At 38.1% G+C, this 20,389-nt stretch overlaps 1 protein-coding gene across 1 annotated transcript in view; it reads left to right on the top strand.

The window, feature by feature from the left end:
* DNAJC1 (DnaJ heat shock protein family (Hsp40) member C1) overlaps window positions 1-14,407 on the top strand; it is a 112,700-nt gene extending 98,293 nt beyond the window's left edge. Inside the window, exons 10-12 of the mRNA XM_067291780.1 lie at window positions 12,123-12,171; window positions 12,674-13,149; window positions 14,187-14,407. Coding sequence (XP_067147881.1) covers window positions 12,123-12,171; window positions 12,674-13,149; window positions 14,187-14,255 — 594 coding nt within the window. The 3' untranslated portion in view covers window positions 14,256-14,407. The remainder of the gene's footprint in view (window positions 1-12,122; window positions 12,172-12,673; window positions 13,150-14,186) is intronic.
* The last annotated feature ends 5,982 nt before the right edge of the window (window positions 14,408-20,389 follow it).

The raw sequence follows: 20,389 nt of genomic DNA, 5'->3' as shown, positions 1-20,389 counted from the left end.
GGGTCTTGATGTGAACATAAGCAAGAAGTTACTAACTTGTTATGCAAATGGAATGCTAATTATTTTGTTTTGAGATTCTGTTTAGTGTTGTACACCATAATACTATATTGGAATGGCTTTATTAAAAAATGCTGTATTTTACTTAGCAGATTTTAATAGTAAAATTATTTCACATGACTTGATAGTATGCTGTGTGCCTGGGAAAAATCTTTGAGATTGCTTTGAAAAGCTGATGAAACTGCTTGGTACTGCTAATACAAACATGCTTCCACATCCGCCCATTAGAAAACTAACAAAATCTTAAGACTGCCTTTTGTACCTGTTTTCTGATTTATTCCTTGAAGCAGGTGTAAAAACATTCTTTTATAAAGAACCTTTTGCTTAATATATTTGGTCACTATACTTGCACACGTCTGCTACTGGAAAGAAAAGGGAAGGTCTGTTGCTTCTTCCATTAGGAGAGAAGTCTTGAGAAACATGGGCATCTTTTCAGTGAGCTGGATAGGGAAATGAAAGAAAGGTGTATGTTCTAACAACTGTCATTTTCCTTGTACGAAAAAAGGAGTCTTGGGGGGATTTTTATGTATGGAGAAGGGTCTGAGCGCAATCTCTTTTTACTTCTGGTGACCTCCAACTGTAAGTGTTCTCCACACAATTTTTTATTTCCCTGAAGATTTCCCACTATTGATAATGCTAGTTCAGCTTTCCTGACTCAGTTTAGTTACTAATGTCTCTGTTACTTTTCTCATTACATTGCACAGTTAGTGATTGGGTTTTAAGAGGCAACACTTAAAAGCTTCTTGGAAACATATTTTCTCTGGTTCTCAAATTACTGCATCAGTATTAGGAACAGTTAAACTGGGAACTACTTAAGATATATCCATTCAGTTACTGAGCAAGATGTACAATTTATCCTTTATACTTGTTGAAAGGGACATAGAATTAGAATATAAATTTGCAGCAAGGGTTCCTAAGCTTATTCTGCTTGGGCATCACCATGATTGAAAGAGCAATGTTGCACTCCTGGGTTTGTAAGACTTTGTGTACAAGGAAGGGTTTGTATACGCAGGCAGTGTTTACCGCCCAAACAACTGTTCCCTGTTTCCACGGGGAGAGGTGCAGGGAGATAAATTTCTGTTTTGAAATAGCTTGTGTAGTACAATTTGGAAATACCTTATTTACCACTAATCTAACATTAGTCAAGCAGAAGAGAGTTTGAAGTGTGTGTTAGAATCTGGCAAATGAGCTGTTTTTTTATAAAACAAAAAAAACAAGGGAAATTTTAAATTTGTTTTTCCTACTTTTTTGTGATACAGGAAATACTTTTTAAAAAATTCAAACCACTTTCTGCTTGTTTGCTCTTGATACTTTACAGGAGAACAGTAAGTCTTGGTTTTCCTTTCATAATTAGAGAATGAGAGAAAGGATTTACAAGCTACAGTGTGTTTGTTTCCATGTGATTTTTAAGCATTCAAAGCCTTTCTATCAGTAGATTAGCTAGATTGGTGTTAATAAAAATAGTACGAAGTAATCCAATCCAAAATGATCTCTCTGTTGTTGCTTCTGTCTCAAGGCCTTGCGATGTAATCCCACTAGCTTTCTTCCTCAGCAAAAAGGGGTAGAAAAATATTTCAGTACTTTTTGAACAAAAAGATAGAATCATTCATACATACCAGCAGAGCATCAGTGAAATTCATTCATTCCCCCTACCCCAGACAAATTCAATTTTAGATTGTCTTAAACTCTTTCCTATTTTTTAAAGTAAATTCATGTATCAAACTGTACTGGTTTGCACTGCAATTTCTAAACAGAATGAAGTGATTTGAAGTGAGTGTTCCTGGCTTTTGTCAACTTTTTGACTTCATGGTGTTGCTTTAACTTAGGTCTGTGGTTTTATTTGTTTTAGAGTTTTGGAACAGTCTGGAGGAAAGCTTCTAATACTTGCAGCTTTAGTATTGATTTTTCACATCTAAAGAAGGCCTGAAAAGTTTGTGTTCCTGCTTGGAAAAAATTTTGCTTGATTTACTAGAACATGACTTTTGATACCTCAGAACCCAGTGAGCTTATGTTCAAACAGTATTCTCATCTAAAGGAAATATGGTTATTGATTCTTCTCATATTAGCACAAATTCTCCAGAATGTTTAACACTTGAAATTAAATAGGCATTAATTAAAGATGAACTTTCAGTTTCAACAGCCTGCCTAGAAGTCCCTTTTCAGTTGCTCATCTCTTACTGTCCGGGATCAGACAGTGTCATAGTTTGTCGTATGGAGCCACTACTGCACGAATGGGGCATCCACCCAACCAGTTTGCAAAAGCCATCAGTGGTTCACTGTCAAAATGAAACAACGGATCAAGATGAATTCCACAGGCTCTGTTCTGGGTCTGTCATCATTTGTGTCTCTGACCTGGATGAGGGAAGATGATTGAATAGTGTGAAGGCTTCACACATCTGTTCATCATTTGTAAATCATACAAAGCTAAGAGGAACTGAAAGTATATTGGAAAACAAGAGTAGAATTCAAAAAGATCAGGACAAATTGGAGAAAGTATATGCAAAAAATAGGGTGAAATTACACAGACAATATATGCAAGGTCATACAGAGAGATGGTGATCAGGTTCACATGTAAAAAGATGGAAAACAACTGGCTAGCAGCAACTCTTAAAAAGTAGGGGAGAAACAAGGATTAGAGGACATAATGAGCTAAACACAAGTCAACAAATGGCACACTGTTGTGAAAAAGGCAAACATCTTACTGAGAATATGCAAACAGGACAGTAAACCTTCTGCTTCATCTACATTCTCAGTTTGTGTCTAGCTTTCAGTATTGCACTTGAACACATGACTCGGTTGTAAAGAGTCCAGAAGAGCATAAAGAGAATAACAGGTCTCTAAAGTGTGACCTAGAAGGAAAGGTTGTGAAGGAGTTCATGTTCTTGAACTGAAAGAAAATATGAAGTAGGGATATAAGACTTCAGTCACATAAAAAGAGCACTGTGAAGAAGAGGAGACTTGGGTTCTTTATCAGATGTGTAGGGCAAGAAGAAATTACCCCAAATTTTATCACAGAATTAGACAAGAAGGGGCAAACAATTACAATGGAGATAAAGCAGAGGAATAAGCTACTTAAGAAGGTTGTGGAGTCTCCGCATTTGAAGGCCTTTAAGAACAGGATAGCCAAATATCTGTGAGAAACGACATCAGTATAGTGGTTCTGCCTGAGGTTAGGTCCTTCTCTTCATATGGTCTGTGATTAGACTAACAAGTGCAAGATATCTAGGAGGAAAGGGGGAGGAAACAAAACCTTTCTTCAATTGGAAGCATGTGTGAACTCATTTTTTAAAAATGTAAAATTAAAGCCAGATAGTTACTGTAGTTGGTTACCAATCGCTGCATATACCTTAGCTTGACTGTTCTTAAATTCAGTAATTCCTGACAAAGCAATCTTTCAGATGCTTTTTCTTTTCTACTGCCATTAAAATTGTTTGTCATAAACAAGTACTTAAGTTTTGGGGAAATTACACAATTAACAATACTTGAATAATGAATAATTAACCCAAAATAGATGAGGTTAAGTTGTGCTCATTTTATCAGTATGCTTAATTATTTAAATTGGCAATTCTCATTTTATTATGTACTTAGTGGGGATTTATCAATCTTCTTCCATAAAGATAATTTTCAACTGGGTTAGTATAATGAAATTTTATTGCTTTTGCAATTGAAAGCTTCTACAGCTTTTTAAGTCATTTTCGTTGCAATTGGCTGGTGGTATAAATTAGATTTTCAAGTATTTTGATTATGAAAGGGAAATAGAGTTCAGTTTACTCTAATCAGAGTTCCTGCCTGCTGACCTGGTTACCTGTGCCACTGCTCTCTGTCATCCTCTAGACATCTGTTCTTTGACCCATTTTCCTTGCTGAATTTGTTGCTTCGGGGTTAGTTCTCATTCCTGTCCTCCAAAACTTAAGGAAATAATTGACCTTTTAAAACAAAATTAAAAAGTTACGTTTGAATTTTCTAAACAATATGAATATCCTGTAACATAGTATAAATTGCGAAAGAAGTTTCACGACTAATTTTTGCAGAAAAATTAGATTGTTTGGTTTGACAAATGCTAAGCCTTTATGAAAATTTAAAATAAATGATAGTTAGCTTTTACCGAACTCAAAAGTGGAGAAAAAGCACTTAGATGTGAAATTATAGAAGTGTATTGTACTTGACAATGCCTACCCTTTTAGATAATAAAAAAAAAGTTAAAAAAAAATATTTGCTGAAAGGCATAAATTAATTTTAGTAGCTACAAAGGCCATTCAAATTGTAAAAATAACAGAGGAAGTAAAAGCTGTCTGGCATGCCAAACAGACTTTAATGTGATTATTAGGTACAGGTTTTTTAAATTAAAGGCAAGGAGATCTCAGATTTCATACTTGTGAAGTAATATCATTCACTTGTCTTATAGGATAGGATTTAAACTGATTCTGTTTGCTCCTGCAATCACTAATCTCATGCATTTGTGTTGCAAAAACAGACTGATAAGGATTTGCTGCTTGTATAGAAGACGATTAAGGTAGGCAGCAAAACAATAGACAGGTGGAGCTATTTGGGCATTCTCAATTGTCATGAGGCCTGACAGCATAAGGCGAGGGGGAGGGCTCCTATTTTGTGATATTTCTTGTATGTTCAAGCAACAAGTTTCGGCCTTTAAGTTTGACTGTGTGAGTACATGCTCACTGTACTTTTATATTCCATTATAAAATAGGTTTCTTATTTTTGACAAATGGGACTCGCTTCTCAGCAAGAAAGCTTTTGTGTGATAAATGATCCATATCTAAAGGTTCATGAATTCATTAGCTTTTTTTTTTTTTTTTTTTTTGCTTTTGGAAATTAAGTGTTTTCATGTCTGTTTTATATTTCATTTCATATACTATGGTAACTCAGTTACTGTAATCTCCATTCATTGGTATCCTGAAACACTGACTTCTGGCATCTTGTATGTGTTTATCTAAGCAACAGTTCTTCCAGTTGCTCACTAAAGTATAAGGACTTAGCTCTGGTCCAGGTCCAAAAAAGGGTATTAATATCTAAAATGGGATTTAGATGGTATGTAGGTCCCTCAGTCTGAGAGTGCAACCTTCAAAACACCTGTCTAATCCCACAGACATCCCAGAAAGTCCGTTGCTATATTGAGGGGAGGAGAAGGTGGGTGCTGTTTACAATTTCCTCGCTGCACAGTTCTCGTCTGTGCATTCCCACAGTTGCCCTGTCTTTGCAGATCTGGGCAACACGACACATTTTATACCCAAAGGCAAAAAGCATTGATCTTCTTGTCATAAATCTCTGAAAGTCATGATTTAGAAAGCATGACCAAAGCATCCCTATCACTTCAGGGAGAAACCTTCTCACAGAAGACAGTGGAACAACTTTTATACAAATAAATGGCAGATGGGGTGCTAAAGCCAGTGCTGCTGCTCCTTTTTAGTGTGCCTTGAATAATGTCCCGCATACATCCTGGTGAGCTGGGCTTGAATTCCGTTGCAGACTCCAAATCTTCTAGGTCGCAGGAAAGCTAATGCGTTTTGCATCAACGGTCACAGAATAAAGTGTCCGAGCAATTGCTGCAGCAGGCATTTGAGGCTAACTCCTCTTTCGTATGTGAGTCCCCATAATATTGAGTTAAAAACTTGCCACAGATTTTAACTGACAAGAGAAGCATAGAATGAAGTCTCCAGCATCAGGAGGAGTCTAGTTGCCAAGTTCTTCCTCCTTCTGTGTCCTGAGAAAAGGAGCAATCCCTCTTTTGTTTTAAATCAACTACTTGGACACTTAAGCTGGAGGGACGCTGGTGTTCTGAAATCCCAGTTTGATTTAGGCCAAGTTTGCCCTTTTTTGCAGGCCACATCTTAAACTGCCACATAATTAGACTCACAGTTGTTCTGATTTCTGTTGAGATAACTGCCTCCTCTCTGTCTGCTGTGGCGGACCTGGGAATTGCACATGGCTTCAAAGTCCATAACCGTGAGAAAACTGTACTGTTACAAGCTGCAACTGATTGGTCTAAGCAAATATGGTTAGAATTCATAACATGTCTCTTGGTTCTTCCAAGAGTCCTTAAAACACGCATTTGCTGTGTTAGCATTAAATTCAACATGTAATTTACACTGTGGAAAGACAGTAGTGTGTAACACACTTCTGGAAAAGTCGGAAAGAAACTACTAAGCAAACTGCTATAAGCAGTGCCAAAACAAAGGTGTGTCTTCTCATTTGAATATTTAGTTTCAAGCAATTTAGTAAATTGCAAAGAAGGATACTTGCCAAAAATGCAGAATGATTTGGCTTGATGTTTCAGTACTTGAAGTTTCACTGACCTGTTAAAACTGGAAGGCAGTTTTAGCAGCTTTTCAAGTCTATGAAAGAGAAGACAGTTTATAAAGCATAAATTTTGAGTCTATTACATGAAAATAAAGGAATGGGTCATTATTATCTGACTTGGGTCAAACAATTCTTGAAATAATTATGGTTGCTATGAGAAAGCCATTTAGATCTAGATTGGGAGAATAAGTCAGTGCAGCATGGTAACATTTTTGGTTGTAAGGGGAGAACTTCAAATTTGGCAGTTTCTTCTTTGCTCTTCTGGAAGGTTGGGTCTGTAAAACCTGCTGCCGAGACAGAGCCAGGAAGGAATTAAAATCCTTCTGCTTGGCTTTCCCTTATAAGCAAAATGTGGTTTTAACTCAAATTAGCCTCACAGATTCAAGAAATTCCTCTTTGCTGCATATTAGCCTCAGCTACTTACAGGCTATCTCTAAATATTCTTTTTCCATAATTCCACAGATCTTGGCTTTTTTGCACAACATAAACAGATGGAGAACATGCAGAAAAAATAACAACTGGGTGAACAGAGCACTGTTACTGAGAGAGCAAATTTCTGAAAGTTGATGCTGACACCCTTTGGCAGCTGTAGTAGATATTGACAGATACTGCTCAGGAAGCTGCTAAGAATAGTAAACAGTTTTATCAAGACCTGCAGTTTCCTCAGCGCAATAACATCATCCTTCTTTGCAATAAGGCTGTACACGTTTGGGAAGCCAAGCAGCATGGGTGATCCCTTCCCCTACTAATGGACTGTCCATCTGTGTGCTCAGAATGCAGTTGTCAAAACCCAAGAGATTTGTGCTTGTATAAATTATCTGGTGCAATCCTGATCAAATGGTACCATATTGAGAGAAGGAAGGTAGGTTATTGCCTGGCGACAGCAAAATGGCAAAGGCTTCAAAGCCCCATTTGATGTGCCAGAGCCCCAGGAAGCCAGGCTGATCATCGTGCTGCAGGACTGAGCTAAAGCAAAAGGCTCGTGGCCACTGCTGCGGGAATGGCGAGCTCATCCATCTTCTGGAGAAAGGGTCTGTTTCTGCCTGTTTAGCAGTGGTAGGGTCTCTGTACCTGATTTCATAGGGTTTTCCCCCTAGGTGTGTCACAAATCTGTGCTTTTTTTGCCTCCCCTCCCTGCAGGAGGAAAAGTCTGGTGTCTTGTTCTTGTGGCAGCAAAGCTAAGCTTTGTCTATGCTGCTTGAAAATCTTTTAAGCTGGCCCTGAATAATAATTTTTTCTCCTGTGTATCTCTGTAGCCTTGACTGTCCCATCTGAAAGAGGTGACAGGCATCACCTCAGGTAACCAGAGATTTAACACCTGGATGGTCATGATGAAGAATGTTTTTACTGCTAGGTGTCTTGTTTAGTAGAAACTAGTCTTGTGATCTGGACTAATTGTGAGTGGTATAAGAAGAAACAAGCTCTGTCTGGCTTTCATTGCAGAAATCATGCTAGTCCCACTTGCTTTCAATAAAACCTTTTGTAGCTGAAGAGCTATTGAAACTGAAGCCAGAAGGGAGTTCTCAGAAGCAAACTGCTGCTGTGGTTTCTTTCTGTATGTCCCATATTAAGAGGGTTCAGTTTCTACTTCAGTAATTTGATTGCATGCAGCCTTTTTTTATTGTCTTCCTTTGTCTAAGAAAATCTGCTTCATTGTACAATATTACTGGACTTTATTTGTGACTTCTGCTACCCTGCTGGACTACAAGGATGCCTTGGTTATTTGGGCATAGAAGCAGCAATGTTTAAAGTTGGTTCCTATAGAATAATGCAGTATGTCTGTTCAGCACTGTGAATGCCTGCAGGAATATGAGAACTGCCCTTTCTGTCCATACTGACTTAGTAGTAGTAAGTTTTAAATCAATTTCATAGTCTTGATCTTTTTATGGTGTCCCCAAACCCAGGATTTCTTAAGGACTGACTTGCCCTGAAGGCTGTGGTGAAGGCTGTTGTCAGTAATAACAGTCTGTTAGCACAACTTTTCAAAGGATAAAACTCGTAATTGAATATACATGAAAACTTTCATTTTACAGCATTATGCACTAACAATAACACCAATGGTTGGAAGAGCAATTCTACAACTACTTTATACTTTGAAGAACATTATTTCCAAGCATGTGATCTGTTACCTCATGAAAGAATAATAATCAAAGCAAGGTATGATAAGAAATGGAGTAGAGAAAGCAATGGAGCAACTTTTGCTTTTCAAAATCAGTGTTAAGAACCAGCTACTAGATATTGCTACTTATTGCTGGTGAAGAAATTTAAATTGGTATTAAGGATGTCAGAAAGTATGGAGGAATTGGCATCAGAAAAGACTGCAAGTCTGAGTGACAAGAGCAATGATTAAACTCAAATCAAATTGAAATACTGATTTCAGATGTTCCATAGATTGGATTCCTAATAATCCTTTAAAAGTTAATACTGACACGTTGTTATTCTTTCCCTGTGTCATCATCATAATGGCGATGACAACTGGAGCTGACTGACAAACAAATCTTAGGTCTAGATAAGTGATACATGGGACTCTTAAGTGAAATAAGCTAGAGTAAACATGAGCTTTACCTAGCACCTAAAAAATGACTTGCAAAATCACCCATACAAAGAAGACAGCTGTAAAAAAGTGTGAGGGAAAAGAGGAGAATAATAGATAAATCATCATGTAACCTGCAAAAGATGATAGTAAAGCTGTTAGCAAGAAGCTTGTTGAGTTGTCAAACTCACGTTAACAGGGGTGCTTAACGAAGCTTGCTCAATTCCAAAGTTGTAGATTTTCAAAATCTGAACCATACACACAGGTGTGACTTCCAGCTTACCAGATGCATGTTCAAATTGAAAGTCCGCTGAAAATAGAGATATCCTAATGCCTTCATAAGAGAAAGTATCAGAAATATTTGATGTAATAAATGCAGTAACTTACTGCAAATGCTAAGGCTGCTAACTTTACCAAATCATGATTGCTGACGTTAACCACAAGAAGATAACCTACGGTGGTGCAGACTGTTACTTCTGAACTTTTTACACATAGGGGAAAATGTGCAATACCATTAGGATCTAGGAATAAAACTAAATCCTTCACTGTTTTGGTGGGAAGGCTGTTTTAGATTCTAATTTAACTAGATTATGGCAAAATTCATATCTATTATGGGATACCTAAGATAGCCTAATTTGGGAACATCTGTCTTGTAAAGGAAACTTGAATCCAAGGTATCGACTTGTACCACTTGCAATGCAAAGCTTGTTGCATGTGTAGTCTCAGTTTGAAAGATAAAATGGTAATTGCAAACCTCTTAAAATGTCAGAGGATCAACATGCAGAAAATGGAGCAGTGTCACTGAGATAACAGCTCAGTGTATCTGTCTTTGCTTGAAATTTATTCTGCCGTGCTCAGTTCAGGGCAATCTCTTCTCTCTTTTCCTCTTTTCTTGGCTATATAAGTTGCCTGTACATCTTTTGAAGGAAGTACTTCAAAAATAGCAGAACGGTTTAGTAACAGCTGTCTGGCATACATGAACATAGGTGACACCCTGTCATATTCACAGCAGATCTGCTGCATCACTAAAGTAAGCTCTGAAGTATTTGCTACTTGGTTGTGTGACAAGTTGTCCTCACTCTTTTCAAAATAATCTATTATAATCCAGTTTGTGTTAACATAATTTCTATTCAAGAAATGCGTAGCCGGTCACCATGGTGGAGTCTGTTCTGTTCAGCAGCCAAGGATGGGTTCTCCTCCACATTGGCCCTACAGAGACCCTCCAGTGCTAATAATGCAAATGGAACACAAAATGTTTTAATCTGGATGAATTTAGACTTTAAACTCTTCAAGGAAGATAATTTCTGTTAGTAATTACCTGTTTCAAGGGGGATCTATCCTGTTGTTTCAGAAACAGGATCATGCACATTACAGACAAAGCTAATATTTTCCGTTAAAAATATCAGTACATCTTAGTATTATGAAACTTTGTCTTCAAATGATTAAAACTTTGTCATACTGCAACAGTAGAAACTGGAATTATTCATGCCAGATGTCTACCTCTGGGTGAAGGGTTTTTTTTAAATTAGAGTTGGGATTTTTTTGTTCATTGAGTTCTCATTTAAATTTAATAATCCCAGAAGATGAGGTTTAATTTTGGGGAGATAAATTATTTTGCCTTGTTAAGTCTTACTGTCATTTTTTTAAGGAGTTCCAGCACTTTTCTTAGCAGGGTCCTATAATGTCACAGGCAGAAACTTGGAAGAGAAGAACCAAACAGAGACTAGAAAGTACCAAAGGGCTTTAACTATTGAAGTACTCTCTTATGAATCCAGTCATGGAACAAAAATGCTGAATCTTTATATATTCTTCTGCCAGAAAATAGCTGTACAACACACTGTCAGGTTCTCTATCCAGTGCTGCTCTGCGTAGAGATTAATAGTCTGTAATTGTTAACTAATTGTCAGCTAAAATGACGGTGGTCTGTGCTGTGGCTCTGAAGGTCTAAATGACTCCTATTGGGGGCAAATATGATCCCATATGGTGGAATTTCTGACTTTATAGGTGATGTATTTTTTACTTTCTCTCTGGGCAGCAGGCTGCCAAGTGTCTAATACTACAAGGATATGAACATTTAAAGTCCCGGGTTCAAATAGCGGGAAACAGGCTGCCCATCCCAGGTCGTATAGGTTCTGAAAGCGGGTTACCTGTTTCCATTTCAAATATTATGTGCCTTGGGTGCCTCAGACTACTTAATTTCAATTTCTCTCTTTTGCCCAAAGACCTCATATTCTAAAAAACTAAAATCTGGCATTCATGAAATATTTTCAATACTTAGAAATTAGAATATTTCTTTAAGTACTACATTTTAAGATGCTTTCAGCTGTAGCTGGTACTTGAAGATTTTGGAGTCTAAATCACTTGACATAACACAATCTTCTTTAAGTGATTAAAAGAACCTTAATTTTAAATGGAGCTTGTGTTCTTTCTTATCTGTAGGATCTATCTAGTGAGGTCTGGAAATTTGGAATGAGAGACCTCCGAATCTGGGGTGGGGAGAAAGCCTGCTTATTTCCTTGCTTCAGTAATGATGAAAATATTCAATCTGGTCCCACCTTTCTCCCAGTACACAGATTTAGGTATAAATATAGGAGTTGAAGCAGGCAGCTCTCCATCCTTTGGATCCTCATGTACAGAAAACTTTTTTCCTGAATTTTCAGGTGATCTTTGACAGTCAAAATGTTACATTTTATGCATTTCACGACTAAGTGCATTCTAGCATACTTCGTCATATTGACCTACGTGGATTATTTTGTTCTTTTGTTCAGTATTGAGAAACTCGTATCAAGACAGAACTTGCTGGTTTTCTGTTTTCCCCCTCTCCTTGTGACAATTTTTCAGGTTAGAGATTTAGGGTTTAGCAATGAAAGAATAAAATTTAAATATCAACTGTGATAGTGAATGTTATGGTGGTAGTAACAGAGATGTATAGCATTGCTTACATTATTTCAATAAGCTAAGAATATTTTAAAAGGACAAAGTCTGAAAAGTTACCGAACGGCAGTTTGGGCTTCACATGTGAACAAAACCATCAGAACATAACTTAACCTCGCGGTGTTCATAGGTGTTACAGTGTTGGTGTTGTGGGCTAAGTTGCTCATGACATCTTCAAAAGCCACAATGTTGTAATTTTTAAAATACTCTTTTTTTTCTCTTTCTTTCTTTCTTTCTTTCTTTCTTCCTCTCTCTTTTTTTTTTTTAATTTTTTTAAACACAGGTTACCATGAAAGCCAAACAGCTGAAGGACTCAGTTACGTATACACCAGGTGTGTGCTACTAAATCCTTACTGATGCTTACAACAAGCACACTGTTTGGATTATAGCTATGCAAATGCAATGCATTTTATAACTTTCAGGGTATGCTTTGCAGAGAGCCTTGTAGGGCTTTGCCCTACCCTGCGCAAACGAAAGAGCCAGGGATGCCCTGTGGGAATGCGCCCCTCTAGCTACAGGCACCCAGGCGTCCTTCCTCAGCTCGCCTGGGCTTGGTTGCTTGGTTCTGCTGTTCTGTTCTATTCTGTTTGCTTGTATCGGAGTGGTAATTTGCTAGTCACTTCACATATACCGGATAAGCGCATAATTGGCAAAGTTTATTGCTTCATAACCAGTATCTTGATTTCTGGGTAAACATTTTCCTTAAGCTCTTAAGCCATATGAGCTTTGCCTTCTCTCTGTACTATTCTGGCTATCTTTTATTTGCAGGCAGTTCCCTTTTTGTTTGTGGTTTGTTTTTACTGTTTTTAGTAAGTACAATAATATTTCTAACAGGTATCATTAGGCTCTCTGAGCTTAAAAGCCTGGCCCAGAATTCCAAGAATGTCAAAGTCAACATGAATTTGCCAGACCACATAATCACGCAGCGAGAAAGAGAGGAGGAGGAAGAGGAGGAGGAGGGAAACGACGATCATATCCCAGAGCAGATGGGGGTCCAGACGGATCACGTGGAGACCAGTGAAACTAGGCATCGCAAGCGGAAAATTATCAAAGGACCTGAAATGATTCTAGCAGCAGTGAAAGAGGTATCGGAAGAGAAGGGCAGAGGAAGACGCCAGAGGGACTTTGATAACACAGAACAAGAGGAAGACAGTGATGATGAGAGCAGAAGAAAAGAGAAAAGCCGTGCCTCAGAAGAATTGTGGACTCAAAATCAACAGAAACTACTTGAAATGGCCCTGCAGCAGTATCCAAAGGGAACGTCAGATCGCTGGGATAAAATAGCAAAATGTGTTCCTGGAAAAAGTAAGGTACAGTCACTGTTTTGCTTGAATTCTAGTGTAAACCAAGGAGAAAGATATTTCCTGCCAATTAATGATTACCTTAAGAACTGAGGGTCCATGCAGAAAGATGAGGTCTTTAGCTTGTAACTGTCAGCCAAAACATAACCTAAAGAACATTATTGTCATATTTACTGGGTTTTTTTTTTAATATTTTCATTTAATTCAATTTGTTTGCTATATTATAGAAAAAATTGAAATACTTGGTGTTTCACTTAAAATACCTGTAGGACAAATTAGATTTTAAACAAATTTTAATTCCCAGTAACCAAATGTTGGTGACCTGCTTTGCTTTCATTTTTACAATACCTTTCTCAACCCATCTCAATAAACAAAGCGAGTAATCCAGCTGCAAGTGTAAAATGCTCAGTAATCTATCTCATACTCTGTTGGTAAGTATTGTCTTTTCAAAGCAACATTCGTTATCGTTGATAGAGTTGGTCTGTGTTAGATTCCATAGTAGTTGTGGTAGTTTAGTTTGCTTGCTTCAGTCATTGTAGCTGCAGAAAATCCTGATTTTATTTGTGTCAAAAATGCAGTGCGAGGGAGCAGGAAACGTGGGCAGGGATCCAAGTAGTTCTCTGGCTCTGAAACTCCTCAAGGCTATTTGGTGTAGGTAGGTGCCAGGTGAGAACGGTGCTAAAGGCTGGTGTTTGACAGGGTGAGAGGGTCTGCAGTGTGGCTTCTACCAGAGTAACTACTCTGAATTAGATATTACAATACAATTATTGAATAATTGTTTTTTCCAGTCATTATAGAGAAGTACTGGGCAACTGTTTTCCTGGTTTTGTGTGCTCTTTAGAGAGAGAAATTATCCATTACCTTAGAAATTATCCATAGATGTAAATTCTCCTTCTGAAATTCAGTGCATGAATAACTTAAAAAAAAAAAAAAAAAAAAAAAAAAAAAAAAAGCCTATCTTTCCTTCTATAATGAGGTAGCATATATCGAGTTAAAACAATATAAATGTATCAAATTTTAATTAACACTTCTGTTTTTCCTTTTAGGAGGAGTGTATAGCAAGATACAAGTTGCTTGTTGAACTGGTACAAAAGAAAAAAATGGCTAAAACCTGAATGTTCTGAACAGAGGAGATTTAGCTTGTTGTTGTCAGCATGAGATTTTAAATCTCATATGCAGGAAACTGCATTTTTGTACCTCGCTATTTCTATACGTCATGTGCCTTAGTAAAAGAAATTATCAATAAATCTTATGGCATCTTACTTAACTCCTTTGTGTGTTAAAGAATGAAGGTGTATTTTTGTGTTGGAGAGCTGCTTATACAGGTGTGTGATAACAATGTCTGAAGAACTAGTGAACTTTCAAGAAACCCGCACTCATTATTGCATACTGGAACTGATAGGTCTGCAGCTAGTAGACATACAGCTATAAAGAATTTTAAACGTTGTTTTGAAAGAGAGAGAATTGATCTGAAAATATAAGCAGGCATGAGATTAATGGAACTCCAGTTTTTTTTTCCTTTCTTCCAGAGATAAATACAAGACAACATGCTTATATGCATATATCTGCTGCTACATAAAATGTCTATCAATTTTAATAATATTTTGAAATAAGCAGTATTTCTCATCTTAACTTTCATATTCATTTATATGCACCTGCAATGCAATTTCTTTCACCTGCCTTGCAGACTAATACACAATGATATTAAGTAGTGCTGTTATTTGGTAAAGTTGGAATGGGTGAGAATATAGAAGGCCTTTAATTAGGAAGTATTTGAACATATGCACTTATTTCATGACCGTGTTTTAAGTAAAGAATTGGACTTAAAAACTAACATCATTATGCTAAGATTTCTCATATTTTGTTTTTCCTGAACGCTGGATTTAATATAGTTTGATTTTTATATTGGAACTGATATAATGGTTATTGTTCATCACTTGCTATTGTATTTTTCATCATTTTGGAAAAGTTATACAGAGCTTAAGTACTGGAATAAGAGGTACTTGATGGGCTTTAAATGTCAATAAATCAGAGCAGTGATACAGTCTTTTGAAAAAATATTAAGGGCTTACTTTTTTTTAAGAGTGATTTAACATTCAAATTCTGATTTTGTTTTAATATGAAAATGAAAAATCAGAAGACCACATATCTATAAACTCAAAATTGGAGCTAGGCAGAAAACCTCCACTAACATTCTGCCGCTGGTAATTTTCTCCAGTAACTTTCTGCCTCGTGTGTTGCTTTTGACAGATCAACATTTCACTAGATTTCACCCCCTTTCTGTGGAACTTTAAGGCAGGAGTATTTAGGTCAGATGAGCGTGCTCCATATTTGCTCATTGCCAAGTGGAACACTTTTTTTTTTTTTTTTTTGTCTTACATAAATTAATCTTGGTCTGTAAAAATAATGAAATTATGAACATTTAGTAAACACTAATATGTTTAAATTTTGTTTCACAGGAAATTTCAAATGTTAACTGCACTGGAAACTAAACATATCCAGCAGCTGCGCTATGATCGGTGTGTGCTGACTGGTCAAATGGGGTAGTTCTGTGCTACAAACGCAGCTACGAAAGAGCAGCCTGAGGTGGGGTCACGTGAAGTATTTTCAAAAGATAAAAGGAAATCTTAACTTCCAGTAGGCAGTGATCATCTGGGAGACTTGAAGGTAAATGACTGTCACTGTGTAAAGCAAGGTAATTGAAATGGCTTCAGAGAAAAGCTACTAAGATGGTTAGATGAACTGGGGAAAATTAACTTGGTAGAGCACTGATAGCGTTGGGATTGAAGCCTTAAACTATGGCAGTGCTGTCACAAGAGCAAATGGAGATAGAGTGTTACTGAAAAAAATAGCCTGGTAATTAGAATATTTCTGCTCTAAGGGGTAAGTTCTGACACAGTCTACAAAAAGGTAGAGAAGTGGAAACTAGAGGATGGTAGATCGTCAAGGGAGCTGCAACAGTTTACAAAGGTGTCTGTAGTTGTTTGTAAATGCAGGAGCGGGGCTCGGTGGCCATTTATTCTTGGTTATATGTTTCTGTAGAGTTTTTCTGAATCCAGATCTGACTCTCATCCTGGTTCTGCTTAGCTGGTCTGAGATGGTATTTTACACTCAATTTTGTTGTAAAATATTTACTTATGACTGTTATTTTTCAAATGAAAATCAAAATTTGAAATACCTTAGGCCTTAGAGTATTTCAGGTAATCTTTTTCAAAATATACCTTCATCTTCCAAAAGGGAGTGATGCTATATCTAAGTGTCTGTCTCAATTGGTGAGACCCTCTTTAATGGTCTGAGGATGTGAACTCCTTAGATGAAATGGGATGTATTCAATAAGAAGGCAAACAGGAATAATTATTAGCTACACTAATAGGAGCTGGCAAGTAACTGGTGAAGTAGTAGCTCTTCAAGAAAAGTATTTATATTGTTTGTAGTCCTCTATAATGTGTAAGTAAGTAAGTTGGTGATATCTTGCTGTTTCAGCAAAGGCAAATAACAGGACAGCATAGCCTGTGAGAGACAAAAAGTAATCTTTCCTTTCTACTCGGGATTTACAAGGCTTCACCTGGAATAGTGTCTTCAGTCTGGGGTATTACACTGTGGGGAAGAGCTAGACCACTCAGAGAAAGCAAAGAAAGAGAATGATGCAGAGCCTACAAGGCATGAGTTACTATGAAAGACAGAGGAATTGTTGGTGTATGCTCTATACTAGAAAAGGAGAGACAAAGCTTGAAGTATGTAGGAGGGGAGGTTTGCACTTTTGTGATCTCTCTGATACAATTAATACATAATAATTGTTTCATGTCATGGTTGTCATGTATAATAACAGGCTTAATTTGGAGCAAGAAAGAGTTAAGTCAAGTCAGATACTGGGGAAAAAATCCAGTGGTAAACGTAGTAAGGACTTGGGGAGGGCTTTGAAGCCTTTGAAATTGGAGAGATTTAAAAGCACATTAGAACATCTGCTTAAGTCTCATGCGCGTGTGCAGGTGATGCATGCCCAACACCTTCATCTTCTCTTAGCCCTAGAATTTAAGGAAGAAGGAAGAGCACCACTTACTTACTTACTGGTAAGAAACTTTTTACTGCTTTGTTTGTATGAACATCCATGCTGAGGAGCTTCAGGTAGTACTCCTGGCAGCTACAGTTTATCTATCTGTCTATCTGAAGGAAGGGCCTTAAGGGTGAACAAAGACTGTATGTATCACTATGTTACACCCTGCTTAAGAGCAGTGCTCAGAGATACTAGTCTTGGAGGGCTCCTTCACGTAAAAGCTTAGGTATGTCCAGGCCCCATCCAGCCTTGCTTCCCTCTTGGCTTCTCAAGCTCCAAAGGAGCTGGCCCAACCTAAGCTTTAACTTCTGCCACCGGTTGGGGTGGCAGGGAAGGTGGTTTGGTTAAGACTCCAGATCTTCCAGGGAGGCCTCTCCCATCCTCTCCTAGGGGTGCTGGGTTTTGGAGATGATGAGCCAAACAAACAGCCCTTTTGGCAATGGCTTTAGTCTGTGTTTGCTGAGGTGGGATCTGATTTGCTCTCTAGAGAAATGTTAAACAATAGCCAGTGTCTAGGAGAATAGCTGGGATTTTTTTACTTGGCATACTGGTATCCAACACCACAACTACCGTTTTCACAAAACTTTCTGTCCATGAAAACCATGGTCAGTCTGTGCTTGAGATTTAAGTGACTTCTTGCAACTTCAGTACTAGCACAGCTTTTCGTTAAGTAAGTAATACAAATACTTGCCTGCTGGCAAAAAGTATTCTTTCTCCTTCCTGGGCATTTGAGAGCCGATGCGCAATGTGTCCTCTGCACTATAAATTTGTGCATGAAAAGCTTTCAGTGCTACAGGGTTTGTGATGTAGCACCCACACTGCGAACTGCAAATAAGTATAGAAAGCGTGCCAATTACAAGTCTGTTCTAAGTCGATTTTGAGCATCTTCTGCCTGCCCCTGTGGATGGGATAGGTAAGTCACGATGGCAAGGGGCACTTGGGGTAAACTTAGCTAGAGAGAGCAGTATTACCCTACCAAGGTGATGCTGCAGTCTAAATACTTCTTTTACACTTTTTATATAGGTATGTTGTAAAGTAACAACAACCATAGTTGAATGAGTGGCATATGATTGAGCCATTGTAAGGGTTAAGATCGCTCTAACGTAGTTTTGCTTAGTTCTAGCAGAGAGCATAACAGATGCTCATCTACAATGGCTTGTACATGTATATGTTTGGACTACATCATCCTCAACTTTATGGCTGACAATACATGAAATAAATTATTAAATGCTATTGTGTTTTAGGACAAGATTTTGCAATATGATCTCTTTATTGAGAGGATATGAGGCTCTGAAAGCAATAAAAGAAACACCGTTTAATTTAAAAGCTCTCTTAAGGAGGACCCAACAGTGAGATTTAAGCGTAGCTTATGAAAAATGGGCCACAAAATCAGACACCGCAAAGTATCACACAAATCATATTGCTGAAATATTAGCTTCTATTAACACAGTTTGAATGGCTCCATGAAGCTGACAAAGGCCCAGAGCCTGCTTTGAGATGCACAGAGGCTGTCACTCCAGCATTCAGTCCACAAGTGGGCTCCCCTAAGCTGCAAGGTGTGCTAGTCAGTGTTGTCAGTAAAGCTGGATTTCAGTGAAATGCAGTGAAAAGTTCAAGTGAGTGTTACCTTGGACCACTGCGCCTTCGGTCTTTGCTGCTGTCATGCCACTGAAGCCTGAGTGGTTCCTGAAACAGTTTGAGGGTGGCCCAGTAGCAGCAACTTGGCTGCCAGGGACCTGTGTGGCAGCTGATGCTGCTTTGGCAGCAGAGGAATTCCACAGGGGCTGCAGCATCAGCTTCTACTGAACTGGTGCCAGAGCAGCCAGAGCCCATCATCTTTGATGTCAGGATCTGCAAAATCATTGGAAGAAGGTTGCTTTCTACTTCATCTGGCCCTCACATGAACTTGGCTTTGATGTGGTGTTTCTTTAAAGGACTAGTGAATTGGATTTTAAATCCAATTTTAAATGTCAGAACTATCATTACTTTTCATTATTTCCCTGCTGTTGACTGTTGGTCCATCAGGACTATGAGTACTGTAAGACCTCCATCACTAGCCTGGGCTTCTGGCACCAATCTCTAACCAGTTAAATCTTAAGAGTGGCAATCCTCAGCAATCTCACTATTTCCAGCTTTGCTCCTTTCATGCTTCTCTGCTTCTTAGCAGGAAAGATACTGGAATTTTGGCAATCCCTCTCAGATAAGAAAATGCAGAAGGCCCTACAAGGCTTACTGCTGTTACCGACTGTTGTGTTACTGCTCTAATAGGAGCAAGATGACTTAGTGGTATCCACTGTCTACCTGGCAAAGCTTCTGGGTTCTGCTTAGGCCCCTGAATAAAGCAGCAGTCTGCATTGCACAACTCATAGGGAAGTGACACTCCAGGTCCCTATAGCGAAGCCTCACAGGTGAGTTGGTGGACGATCAAATTGGGCTTCTCCCCCCCCCCATCAACAGGTCAAGCAGTGTGAAGTATAAATCAAGGGGCCCACTATATATATACTATATACTCTGCCTTCCTGCTATCGACTGTGACTAACAAAGCAAGCAGTAAGTAAGCAGCAAGCAGCCCTTGTCTACCAAAACCCGTATTGTCACAAGACTCAAAATTTTACTTTCAGGTGACAGTCAGAGAAGGGTTAAGTTTAGCCATGCTGTTTCCTCCTTGCTCCCTGGGAAATGAAAGTCCAGGAGCTTAGCTCTGTGTTTACCAACACCTCCATGGACAAGGAACAAAATTTGTGGGAAAAGAAATATTGAGCTCATTTTATAGAAAGTACAATAAAGAAAAAGATTACAGCAACATCCCAAGGTCAAGATCACTTTAACCTAGGCACTGCATCAAGACAGAGCGCACATCAAGTTATTTCAGAATGAATTTGGTCTATTAGAGCAACAGCCCACCCCCCTCCTGCAAGTTCAGAGGAATTTGTCTTTCAAGCTTGAAAACAAGAAATTCTGACTCAGACTATGGAACAGGACAGCTGTTGGATACTGACAGTCAGGTAAACAAAAATGCCTTCGCATAAGTAGTGCAGCTGCATCAACGTCTCTTGCAAGCAAAAATTAAAATGAGAAACATTTTTAAAAGCTGTTGTAATAAATTTTAGTGGTAATGTGCAACTATTAAAACTGTCATGTAACATTAACAGAAATATTGATTTTTCATACAACAGTCATGTTCACACAACAGAA

Source organism: Apteryx mantelli, chromosome 2 (assembly GCF_036417845.1).
Source record: "Apteryx mantelli isolate bAptMan1 chromosome 2, bAptMan1.hap1, whole genome shotgun sequence".
Taxonomy (NCBI): domain Eukaryota; kingdom Metazoa; phylum Chordata; class Aves; order Apterygiformes; family Apterygidae; genus Apteryx; species Apteryx mantelli.
This window is presented reverse-complemented; position numbering and strand designations above follow the sequence as displayed.